A 13,664-nucleotide genomic window follows, 5' to 3' on the forward strand; every position below is an offset into this window, starting at 1 on the left:
TGGTGAGCCCTCTTTATTTTTGATTAATTAAACAATATATTTTAATTTAGCAAATCAGTTTCCTCTTTCTTGTTCTCTCCCGGTTATTTGATATGTTGTTACTCCCCTTTCCCCCATAGATTATTAAGGAACGTAACATAAGCTAGTAGTTGATTTGTTTTCACATGTTAACTTCCATGCTAAAAACAGACATGCACAAAACCCAGTCAGTTGATACTTTTAAACATTCTTTTATTAACTTTCTTCTTCTGAACACTACTAATTCATTCATCATCCTGTAATCCATTTTGTACAGTCCAAATACAAATGAATGAAAGCAGGGTGGAAAAACTAAAACAACAGTATGTACACAACAAACAGCATTCTGTGCTGAGGGAGGAGCAGTCAAGGCAATGCAGACATCCGTCATTTAACTTCATACTCTGAGCCAGTACACCTTGAAAAATAATTATCTCATACAAACGTTTATATAAAAATAATAGTTCAACCAACATCTGAGAACTACGGCATGTTATGTAACCAATGCAAAATTAAATAACAATAAAATAATAGTAAATATTAGCATGAGGATATAGTGTGACTACACAAATAGATTTATAAATAAAAACAAATATGGAGAAAAGTCTACATTTTAACAATATCAAAAAATAAAAAGATATTATTTAGAATGTGTAGGGTTCAAACAGAAATCCTCAGTTCACATTATTCGACCACAAAAATGCATTCACTTTTCGGACTGAACCAACAGGGGGAAGCACAACCACACACACTCATGTTTTACATTGGAGCAGGACCAAAAGAGAAGGTAAGAATGGTAGTAGTCAGCCCAGCAGCAGTGGGGCTTTTTTAACACTGGAACAACAGGAAACACACTATCATCACACCTTGCATTTAAGCTCACTACTTAAGGCCTTAGTACACTTCCAAGAAAGTCTTTATCCGAGGGTCCAACAGCAACTAAAAGCCCAAGTAGGGCTGGGCAATTTATCTGTATTATTTCGATTATGATATCAGCCAAGATATAGTCTTAGATTTTGTAAGTCTTAATATCGTAAGTGTTGACTTTTCTTGGTTTTTAAGGCTGTACCACATTAGAGTAATGCATTTTCCGAATTTACCAGACTCATAGCTCATAGGTCAACCTACACCCTAAAAAAGTGTTGCATATATGATTGTTCTTCATCGCCCAGCCCCAAGTGGAAGGGTTTTTTTGTATGCTGTTTGCCCATACAAAAAACACGTTGGTTGAAGTTTACTGATGCCTCGGTGTTCAAGATAAAGGAAGGAAATGTTGCTTCCTGCATAAGGAAATAATAAAATGTATACTACGCAAACAAAAAAACAGATCAGTTACAACTTTTAAATGCAACCAGTGCATTCAATCTTACACATACAACAAGCTCCTTAGAAACATGAAGCAAGATAAACTCAGGTAATGTACGAAGTAGACGAAACAAAACTACAAATAATAGCTAGCTTAATCATAAACACTGATGCGGGTACGTTTTCAGTTTGTACAAAGGATGCTGGCTTGTGGAACCAGTGCGAGTAGCTTTTCCGTTGAGTTAGCCAACCAGCGGCTAACTACGTAGCTTCAGTGGAAAAAAACAGGTTGAAAACTGGCGGGGGAACAAACAACCCCAACGACTCCTTTACGCTCAGAGAAGGTCTTTCATGGCGAAAGGCTTCAGACAAGAAACCTTGGCACCCTTTGGCATTTAATGGGAAGGTTTGTAGCATTTCTCTTTTTAAAAAAAGAATACAAAGTCATACAAAGAGAGGAAAAAACAGCCGTCCGGAAAAAACAGCACAAATAGCAAGAGGGTAAGGAAAGGCGGAGCTGGATAGAAATATGTAGCTGGGGGGGAACACAAAAGATCCTTGCCAGCCAAAGTAGAGATTGTCGGTTCCCTTATAACATAGGGATACTTGGTTTAGACAACGGCTCATTTGTCAATGATTTGTCTTGTTTGTTTTTCCTTCCAGTTTAGACCCTGCTTAGCAGAGTGGATCTGTGGAGATAAAGAGAAACAGCTGTTAGTCTCTGGTTTATCCTTTGATGCAAACAAAATAATTATCTTTTCAGCCGCAGTTTAATAATGATTTTTGACATATTTTAACATTGCAAGACTTTGGACACAACATTGTAATAAAAAATAGACAATGCTCAGATGGTATATCATCTGAGCATTGTCCTACTGTTAAAAAATGTTTTTTTCTTAAAAGTAAACAATTGGTTGACACAATATATTAAATTCCAACTCAGAAAAAGTCAAGAAAATAGCTGACAATACACAATATCATTTAACAAATATGTTTTGCTTTGTTAGCGGCTTGATAAATTAGATCATATTAAAATGTTGAGCTAACAATTCATTTGTTTACCCTTTCCCTCATATTACAAACAATGGACAACCCAATGTTTCACTTTTCCCTCTCCAGCCATAATAATTAAGAAATTGCGATGTTAAAAAGCAGCAACAGTTTGTTTTCACTGGAGGAAAACACACACACACACACACACACACACACACACACACACACACACACACACACACACACACACACACACACACACACACACACACACACACACACACACACACACACACACACACACACACACACACACACACACACACACACACACACACACACACCACACACACACACACACACACACACACACACACACACACACACACACACACACACACACACACACACACACACACACACACACACACACACACACACACACACACACACACACACACACACACACACACACACACACACACACACACACACACGAACGAAGATCCACCCTGGCAGGCTTTACCCAACATTAACAGGGCTCTGGGTCCAGAACCTGTTGCCACCTCTGACCTCTGCCAGTAGATCTGAGTCGTATATCGCATACATGCCTTTTTTCTGTTGTTGGCCACCTGTAGCATAACAGCATTACATCCTGAATTCCCTGTACTACAGACATAATGTTCTTTCAAAATGCACAAAAATGTCTTATTATGTGAATAAATAAAATGTCAACTCTTCACCAAAATAACTGTAATGATAGTAGTGATGTTTGGCACACACAAGCCTCAGTATCATCTGTAAGGAGATTCGGCTCCATGTGGCGGTAACAAAGTAACTCTTCACATACTTATTGTTTGCACAGCTAACAAAAATAAAGCGTTTAGTGGCAGTTATGCACCGGACAGATCTCATGATTGCTGCACGACCCTTTTTGTCGCTGTGGCAAAAAATAAACGCCTCATACTCTGTCTCAATTAAACTCCAGCGAGTGATGCTGAAGGAGGAAGAATTGTCCTTCCGTCAGCTCTCTGGGGCTTTCTTCAACGAGTCAGAGACAACTGATCAAAGCTGATTTTCTCTCATCCATCTTCAAACACACACACACACATCCAGACTGCTGTGTGTTAAGGGAGTACGGTGTGTGCGTGGGATGTAATTGTGTGAAAATGACTGATGGGCCTTGCAAGCGATGGTGTGACAAAGAAGAATGATGAGCACCTGTGTGTGTGTGTGTGTGTGTGTGTGTGTGTGTGTGTGATGCATTTTTTGAATAGCGCGCGGGTCAGCATCCGTGTGACCTACATCCCTGTAGGTCTGCCTGGTCAGGACAGGGCGTGGGGTGACAGCCGTGATTGAAAGACTGCGGTGCCCTGCGGGTGTGTATGTGTGTGTGTGTGTGTGTGTGTGTGTAAAGACAAGGGGGGTAAATGCACACCTCAGAGACTTCCATCTGTCCTTCTCCATGTTGTTCTCAGGACCTTCGCTCTCGTAGGATGCCACATACAATGCTGAAACCAGAAAAATAAAGAAACATTAGCATTTTATTGGAAATGTTTTCCCTCACATTTGTCCCTCCCTATAGACTGTATTTTTGCAGAATAAATAAATACACATTTTAAACAGTTCTGATGATGGTATATATTGCTGAATACAAATAAATAAATAGTGCCCGAGCATGGTCCTGGTGCGCTCCGGCAACACTACACCTATGGTCGGTACACTTCAATGTCAGAAGATTTGACAGAACTCCTGTCTATCTCTGATAAGACAGCGAGAAGAGCCGGAGTCAGTGACACGCGACTTTGAAGTGGATTAAAGGAGACCCAAACCATCAGAGCTGAGTCCAGGAGGTGATAACAAGGTGGGGGTGGATTTAAGGCTTAGCAGGAGAAAAGTCATTCTGATGACTGGAAACACTTTGTCAGTCCACAGCAATTCACTACTTTTACTGACGGTAACGGTAGCAGCTGCTTGGATGTTCACATCATGTAGGATGGGTAATAACTAATCATCTAAACCGCATTTTCTAGTTAAAAGTCTGATTGTAGATGTCCCACATTCCCCTACATTTTCACACAAATTACTATATTTACATTGCAGTAGTCATTACAAACTGCGGGAGTTGCACTTCTTTTCTCCTTCATTTATAAATATTAATAGCACCTAAACAATGTTAATCCTATGCACTTTAGCATGACTCATACTCAGAAATCCTTTAAAAGATGCTTACTATGGAGATTACATCTTGTGTCATATTGGTAGAAAGTGAAAGCCGGATTTAAAAACATATTTTACTATTTATTAAAAAAGTGGGGTTAGGATTTTTTTCAAGTTCCTACATAATGAATTAACTGGTAAACGTACCATCTTCATTGAACACTGGAGCAGTCAGCAGGTACTGCAGGATCTTGCGATCTTTCTCAAACGGACACTCCACTTTCTTCCAGGCCATGAACTCACTCACTTGTTTGGCGAGTTCCCAGAATTTCTGATATAAAACCAAAAACAAATACATGTTAACATTCAGAGAAAATTGTCATGTTCATAGCTCTATGCTACGCAAAGTTAGCATAGGTATATAGCCTACTCCCAGTTAACTGTGGATAAAGCCTGTTGTTTCTGAAGGGCAAAAGAGGGGCCTATATGCTCAGTTTCAGGTTTGATTATATTTAATAAGAGTTGTATTTGTTTCATACAGCTGCAGCACCTCTTTTCACCCTGTTTCACCCAATAGTAGCGTGAGTGTGTCCGATGTCACGGAATAATGGAGGGGTTTCAGGCAGGGGGGAGTGTGTGGGAGAGAAACTCCCTCTGAAGGGAACTTTGGGATCTTAGCCTTTGCAGACCATTTACGTGCACTAAAGTCTATATTTCACACTACAGGATAGGGAAAACCCCAAAAAGAAGAATACGGCTCCTTTACTGTGATCTTATGTACTCTGTAAAAGTCATAACAGGGAATCGGCAGAGTTTCCCAGAGAGTTTTTCAGTGTAACCGTGAGACCAGTGGAAAGTCTTTGGTCATTGTTCTGTGTTTGTTCCATGAAAACACACTTTACACACAGGTCTCACTTCTTCTTTCTCTAACGCTCTTTTGGGAAGTGGAAATAAATAGCAACAAACCCATCGCCATGTGTAGTAAATAGTGACGTGTTCTGACAATTCAGCTGTGGGAGGAATAAAAAGGAGAACATGTGTTCACGAGGGGGGGGAAACCCCTCTTGGGAATTTTTATTTCAGTATACCTCAAAATTGATCTGTCCGCTCTTCAGCCTGTTGGCACATCCCTCGTTGAGGAAGTAGAGGTCTTTTATGAGCAGGCTGAAGAAAGGGATGACAATCTGCAAGACAACAGAAAGAGAAAGGGATTTCATTTTGCTGAGAAAATGCAGGGAGGTTTCCACATGACTCACAGGGGTGTCATCTCTATAAACATTGATTCAAAGAAAAAAAGGATTACAATAGAAAAAGACGATACAGTTTGATATTAAAACCTTTTCATCAAAACTCACGGGCCTGTAGCAGCGAGTACTAATACAACCTTTAAAGAGGCCCCATTATGCTTTTGGGGTTTTCCCCTTTCCTCTACTGTGTTATACTGTAGGTTTCTTTGCATGTAAATGTTCCGCAAAGGCTAAAATCCCAAAGCCCCCCCCCCCCCCCCCCCCGCCTTAAACGCCTTGATAGGACTCATTTGTTTACTTCAGTAACATAATGACATCTCTATGTATCACTTGCGCTTCTGTTGGCTAGTGTTTCAACACATTGTAAATCATAGGCTAAGGGGCGGGACATCACAACAGAGCCGGCCAGCTAATCAAACAGAGTAGACCCGGCTCTGGTTTCAGACAGAGGGTGAAATGAGGTGCTTAAAAATAAAGACCTTTTTGAACACTAAAGCAGAGAAACATGTCACAGTAGAGGCACAGAATACAGATATGAACCTGAACATTTGAATAATAGGGCCCCTTTAATAAACACAAATAAATGACCTAGGCAAAGTGAGACTAAAAGAGTTTTCCAGAAAAAAAATCCCCTTTTAAGTGCCTGAACTAATACATGCCAACTCATGCAACGATTCAGGCCCAGACATATACGCATGTCTGGGCACTTCACATAGATGGAGAGTGAGGTGGGGAATGCACCTATTCACTTCACATTACTGTTTTTTAACCTCGTCAGAAATTGATCACCAAATGATCATTGTGAGAGTGATGTATTGATTTAAACAAAGTTGGAGTGGATACAGTTAACCTAAAGTGAGTGAAGTTGTGTGTTTGAATGGGGAACAACACCTCCACATTTAAGAGTAGCCTTAATCATTTCCTTTAAAAGGGTTACCTTAAACCTCCTCATGGGCCCTTAAATGTATTTTACTTTACATTTACAATTCTTGTCAATTGGAATGTCTACATTGTACTTTTATTAGGTTTTGTGATATTGGGCTGTATAAACAACATTTGACTCGGATAGGGTGTTTTGTGTGCTCTGTAGGGACAGGATGTTGTTTACAAGGATCCTGCGCTCCTCTGTCCTGGATCTTGAGTCGTGGCTGTGGTCCTGGATGGATATCCTCGTGGATTCATCTTCCTATTATACACACATGCATTTCCAAACATTTGGACTACCTATGTTGCAAATGTATTATCTTTTCAATTTACACACGGCATCTATTGCACGTCTGTCCGTCCTGGGAGAAGGATCCCTCCTCTGTTGCTCTCCCTGAGGTTTCTCCCATTTTTCCCTTTAAACTGTGGGTTTTCTCCGGAAGTTTTTCCTTGTACGATGTGAGGGTCTAAGGACAGAGGGGGTCGTATTGTCTTACTGATATTTTGTACAAACTGTAAAGTCCACTGAGACAAATGTAACATTTGTGATATTGGGCTATATAAATAAACATTGATTGATTGATGCTAGTATGCATGTTCTAAAGACTGTTGTCATGCATACACAGGTCTGTACACACAAGTTCTGCTTTGGGAGAAATAAGAGCCTAGAAGGAGCAGAGAGGCAGTCGTTGTCACAGCTGGAGGTGGAGGGTCTGGAGTCAGAGGGGGGGGGGGGGGGGGTCTTGAGAGGTGGCCAACAATATATATTAGAGGAACTGTACATCTTAAGGCCCTGACACACCAGGCCGATTTCGGCTGTTTTCGTAAGTCGGGAGACGAAGCGTGTCCTGTCGCCCAAACTCAATTTGGTGTGTCCCGCACCGTCGACCGTGACACGCCTTATTTGGACTGCCTGTCCCGATGCATGGCCGATTCAACATGTTGAATCAGCCATGCATCGGGTCTGGCAGTCGGACCAAACAATCACTCTGTACATTTTGCTGTATGATGTCCTTTTGTTGTTCTGTTGTTTATGTCTTCTTGTGGAACCTACTGCTGCAGGTCTCCCTTGAAAAAGAGATCATTGATCTCAATGGGATTTTACCTGGATAAATAAAGGTTTTGAATTGAATTGACTCTGATTGGCTGTTCAGCTAGCGAATCAGTGCATGAGAAGCGAAACGGAAGTGAGGGAACGTAAACAAACGATTTAAGAAGGCACACACAGACTGATATTCATTTTCATCTCATCATGGCGATCTGGAATGACGCAAACGAAGACCTGCTCATCACCTTGATCCAGGAGAGGCCAGCTCTGTACGACATCACAGAGAAAAGGTACTCGAACCGAGTAGTGAAAATTGGACTCTGGCGAGAGATTGAAATGCAACTTGGTTTCTCGGGTAAGATTATCTTTTTCATCAATTGAGCTCTTTAGCAGATATTGTTGGCTTTTTATTGTTTGCCAGCGTACAGTGACGTTAACGTGAAATGTAATTTGTTATTTCAACCTTGTGTTTTGTTGTTATCTTGTTGCTAGCTGTTGCTAGCTGTGCAGTTTGGCACTGCATATAGATATGAATTGGACATGCTAACTAGCCACAATGCTTACATCGTTTATGTGTGTGCTTCAGAGAAAGAGCTGAGGAAGAAGTGGGATTCTCTGCGAACTCAGTACACCCGGTACAGGAGACTTGCCCCTTCGGGTAGTTGTGGAGCACCAAAGATGGGCAGACAGCAGTGGATCATAACCAGGCTGCAGTTTACACACGCTATTTGTTGTTGTTTATATTGCGCTTTAAATACTTTCTCAACATATTTTGTGATGTGATATGAAGTATTAAGACCCATAATCATTAGTGAGTTAGCTTGATAAAAACAATTTTCAGCAAAAATCCAAAAAATGTCACCGAAGGCTCTTGCAGACTTCTGATGAGCAGTTTTCGATCTTGTTTTATGAAACTGTTGGTTAAAAAGACCAAACAACACTAATAAGATTAACTTAACATTGAAATATTCATTAGCTGCAGCCGTACGTCTCAGTTAACCTTTTTTTTTTAATGTCATCTCTTGTTTAATTCTTGTTACCTGATAATAGACTTCAGTAATTTTACAATTGTTTTGTTGCCTTTTATAAAGTATTTTGGGATCACTGGTTCTATTATTATTATTAATCAAAATCATTGTTATTATTATTATTATTACTGCTACTTCCTGCTGCCTTATGTCCAGAACACAACGTATCTGTGTGTCAGAGAGCTTCTAGTATTGTGAAACAAGCATCAGTACACACCGTTATGTAACTGGGTTTAAAGGGCAAATTCTTCATTGTAAAATGTCTGAGATCTGTTGCTGCTCAAACAAACATGTGATACTCCGGGTCTGCTTTCAGATCAGCGCTTCGGCATTTTGTTAAAATGTTATTTCAAACAAATAACTCAAAATAGCACGAATTATTACACTTTCTGTCCTCGCAGAAAACTGCAGCAAAACAGGATGAATGGAGCATAAATAGTTGTGTTGTTCCTCTGACAAAGACAACATAACAGTGGATGCCAATAAGAGATCATACACAATCCCCTCCCCCCTCTCTAGAGGTCACAAGCGCGAGAACATGCCAGAATTCTTGGGAACTTTCCATTTCAGGACCTCGACCTCTGCGGTTTGTGTTTGCATTTCTGAGCTCCGAAATAGCATCCCTAACAAAGTTCAGGGAGCCAGATACATACTGACGGTACACTGTGTCTCTGTGAAAACACACATACTCAACAAATGATGTATGAGGACGAGACTGAGCGCTTACAGGCTATTAACTGGTTCAAATACGGTCAGGGAGGCATCTCCAGAGGCCAGGGAACAGTATGTGATCTGGCAGCCGCTGTGTGTTCTTTTCCCTCCCTCGCCGAGGAGAACACAACATGTTTGATGAGGAGGAAACCAAGACCCAACTCATATCTTGACCCACTTGTAACGCACCCTCCGTGCCCCCTCGGAGCCACACTGCTTCGTCCAGGCCCAGCGCAGCCGGCTACTGATGGCGTAAACACTATGGGAAAGCAGCTCCCAGACGATAACAAGGCCCAACGAGGGACAGCGCTACGGTTTGTTTTCCTTCTCCGCCTTCCTTTTCTTATACGCTGCAGTGCATGAAGATAAAGGCTGTGTGACAGCCATCTTACATAATTGTAATCAGCGCATAGTGCTCTATCTGAAGAGGTCACTTTAGATTCCTCCAGCAGCTGTCTAGTACTCAGATGTTATACTTAAAGAGGGCCTTTTTGTGTGTGTCTTTACTGGGACACGTTGACATGCTTTAATGTTCAAATAGTGCTTCATTTTCCCTCATAATGCCTGAGCTGCAGCACCTCTTTTCACCCTCAATGTGTTGGAGTACTAGCCAACAGAAGGGCAGCTGTTACATAGTGATGTCACTATGCTAGGGAAATTACTACAATCAGACAGGGGGGGGGGGGGGACATTTACATGCACAAAAACCTAATACAACACACTACAGGAAAAGGAAAACTTCAAATTAGCATAATACGGCCCCTTTAAGATATTTTGGTTATCACCCGACCCTAGAAAATATTGTTTTTGATATAGTATACTCCCAGATGATGTCCCCCAGCTCTTAAACACAAGCATTGTGTGTGTGTGTGTGTCTCACCTTCTCTCTGCTACTGTTAGCAGTGATGGACCTCTGTGTGGCTCCTCTCAGTGCTGTTCTGTAGTTGTAGAAATTGCTTGAAGGGTCCATCTGGTGCTATGGAGGGAAGAAAAAAATCAGTCAGTTTGAGATAAAGCAAAAAAACGTTTTAGAAGAGCCACTAAATGAGGAAAGGAATCAAAAAGCTCTCAATTGAACATATTAAGCTGTTTTTTATCCCGTTGAAAGTCTTGGTTTTCGGAAAACTTCAATTTAAACTGTGCTTACTCAAAGCCTTAGTGTTGTGACAGAAGCCTGTTGGAGCTTCGTGATGCAGGAGAAAGACAATGCTATGGAGTCTGTGACCTCGAACAAACTGAGGAGCACATTAACTCCCTGCAGCCATTGCAGAAAATTACCACTTGGGACAGAATGTTCAGCGTTCAACTCAACTAGGACGGAAGAGGAGAGTTCAAGTAAATCATCAAAGGAGCACAGAGATGAGGAGGTGTGTGATTGACAGAAGCAGAGAGACAGAGATGAACTCCGGTGAGACATGAGGGGAACCTAAATAACCGAGTCTGTGAAAAGAAACCCAGCCTGACTCGTCTCAGCCTCAGATATCTTCTTTCAAAAGAACCACTGATGTCCTACTGCGCTCAGAGAGCATCCCCCCTGCTGTGTCTGTGGATTCTCCTCAGGTACCAACACCCTCTATGCATACAAACATACATGGTCATAGAGCATGGTGGAAGGAAAGGTAGACATCTGCTTTGATGTACTTTACTTCTAGGGTTGCTTTTGGAAAATTGAAAACTAAATAAAACTACACCTCACAAAAAGAAAACGATTAGTCAACCGCTTGATGTCCCACCCCTTAGCCTATCACGTACAATATGGTTGAGCGTTAGCCAATAGGAGCGTGAGTTACGAGGTGATGAAAGCAGAGGAAACTCGACAGTGTTTGTCAACCTATGTGAGTCAGTCACATCTCTGCTCTCCCACTCAGATCAGTTTTATTCCCCTACAGCTTTAACTGTGTTCATCTGCCTTTATCATTGCACTTAACCAAACAATTGACTGACAAAAGAAGAAGCTTGCCCACACACTCACACCGTGGTTAGTCATCAGTGTTGAAAACAACCAACCACGGAGTTGCTAGTATGTGTGGGCATACAGGAGAAGCGAGAAATGGACAATGAAAACTGAAAAGAAGATGAGATAAATGTTGAAAATGCAACTGCTTTTTATTGATTTTTTAAAGCAAACTTACTTCTAAGATGTCAAACTTGGCCGTTTTGATTTTACTCCATGTCTTCTTTAGCCGAGACACAGGACTCATGTTCATCCCAGCTGCAAGATAGACACAAAATGAAGAAAAGAAAGACAATGAGAGAGATATCACACATTCGAGAATACACCCTAACATGATCGCATGAACACATGTTATTTTCCCATTGAACCAGACAGACGCACCCCCCCCCCCCTCTCTCCGCCCTTCCTCCCATGTCAGTCATCCTTGAACATCCCTTCACCTCCCCCCCCCCCTTTTCTTTTTCTTTTTGTTGTTTCTTCTGATGCAGCGAGGCAAAAGGCCGCAGGAACAATAGAGTTAACACACTCCTGGTTTCCCCTTCAGGCTCTCTGCTTCCCACATGGTCATTCTGTGTGTGTGAGGTTCAGGCACCAAAGGTCACCGCCAGAGCAGAACAACACAAAACAACCCTCCAGCACACACAAAAGAAGTCCTATCCACACAGAGAAATATAAAACCCTACACTGCTAAATCTCATTTTCTTCCTGAACCCATTCAACTTCCCAGGAGACACTTTGAGTTGGACATAACACTTCAGAACAGCACAGGCAACATTTCACATCATGTCATGCCAGGAAAACATCTCCATTTACTCAGACACTAGTGTGTGTGTTGTGGACAGGTGTGGTAGTCGCCCCGCTGGGACCCACACTCCCCTTTATGGGAACAATAATATACCGTTTATGTCTTCTCCTTTTCAGCACCAACACAATGTTGCAGAAGCAATCAAGAGACACTAACAGTGGGTATCTTTTAATATTGTATTTAAAAAAAGAGTAGGCTAAGCCCTTCCAAATCTACTGTTTTTCTTATCGCTTCTATAGATATCAATACAAATTCTGGCCAATTTGAACTTGCCTGTATGCCTATTCCTCTTTTCGAGTATGTCACATATTCTCTATTATTATTATTCTACAAATTAAACATATATTATAAATGTTGGCCAACCGAAACCTGCCTTTAAAAAGATTTTTTATGGGCAAGTCATATACTGTAAAACATTTTCATATACATTTGACTAAATTCTAGATGCATCATTTTCATTTATTTACACACAGTTGCTGTTTTTTTTCACCCAAGTTTTGATATTTTTCTCTAAACTAAAGACTGTTACTGATCCTGGCCTGTGATGGGTTGGGTCGAGAAAAAAAAGATCTATTAATCTCTTGCTAACAATAAAAGAATCCAAAGCAGACTTGCTCCTCCAAGAGCCAAACACAGGTCAGTCTGGCTAATCCCAGATCAGGTGTGGTTCGTTAGCTTACATAATTTGTGCGAACTAACCCTTTAATTAGATCCCAAACACATCCTCTAACCCTGGTGGTTCCCTGGAGGTGGGTTTAGCCTGTGGCTCTCTTTCTATCTCTCTGGGGAGAAGGAGAGAGGACAGCTGGCACTCCAATATCCTCTCCTCTCCTCTCCCTCCCTCCCTCCCTCCCTCCTCCCTCCCTCCTCCCTCGTGGGCTCACTCTTTCTGGTCAGTGCTGACCATCTGCCTGTATGGTTTGTTCTGCGTCAACTTCCAGCTTCAACTCCCTCCCTCCCTCCCTCCCCCTCATTGATCTGGACACACAGGGCCTTCCCCCCTCTGGCCTGAGAGGATGACCAGATGCCCTGTGCAGCAAACCCTGGGACATCTCTTGGATCCCCAGAGCCCGTCCTGCAGCGAGGTCTCTAAACTGTCTTAAGGTGCTATTGGACTGCTTGGAATATTATCATGTTTAAGGTACATTTTAACACACATTTACGACTCAAAGCTGTTAAATACAACTCAAGAACCCTTTTTCTTTTGAGAATACAAGGCAGCATGGGGTGAATAATTGTTATATACATGGTCATTTTGTGGGTGATGCATTTCTTTAAGTAGCTTTGGCAAAGGTGAAATTAAAAATTACTTTAAGGTTTTACTTCATCACTAATAATTATCCAGTCATAAGTCTAATTCAAAGTTTACAAGAGGACATATTATGCAGTGTTTCCCACATCATTTGATTCTATTTGTGGGGGCACCGCACCCCACCCTGGCAGGAAAAGCCAAAAGCCCCTTAACCTATTC

At 41.5% G+C, this 13,664-nt stretch overlaps 1 protein-coding gene across 1 annotated transcript in view; it reads right to left on the reverse strand.

Moving 5' to 3' along the window:
• Window positions 1-214: 214 nt before the first annotated feature.
• Window positions 215-13,664, reverse strand: part of rasgef1ba (RasGEF domain family, member 1Ba) — a 35,108-nt gene continuing 21,658 nt past the window's right edge. Inside the window, exons 9-14 of the mRNA XM_034216643.1 lie at window positions 11,567-11,646; window positions 10,315-10,410; window positions 5,565-5,660; window positions 4,684-4,807; window positions 3,755-3,827; window positions 215-2,012 (exon numbers count right to left, since the gene is read on the reverse strand). Coding sequence (XP_034072534.1) covers window positions 1,988-2,012; window positions 3,755-3,827; window positions 4,684-4,807; window positions 5,565-5,660; window positions 10,315-10,410; window positions 11,567-11,646 — 494 coding nt within the window. The 3' untranslated portion in view covers window positions 215-1,987. The remainder of the gene's footprint in view (window positions 2,013-3,754; window positions 3,828-4,683; window positions 4,808-5,564; window positions 5,661-10,314; window positions 10,411-11,566; window positions 11,647-13,664) is intronic.

The sequence above is a fragment of the Gymnodraco acuticeps genome, unplaced genomic scaffold, assembly GCF_902827175.1.
Source record: "Gymnodraco acuticeps unplaced genomic scaffold, fGymAcu1.1, whole genome shotgun sequence".
Classification (NCBI taxonomy): domain Eukaryota; kingdom Metazoa; phylum Chordata; class Actinopteri; order Perciformes; family Bathydraconidae; genus Gymnodraco; species Gymnodraco acuticeps.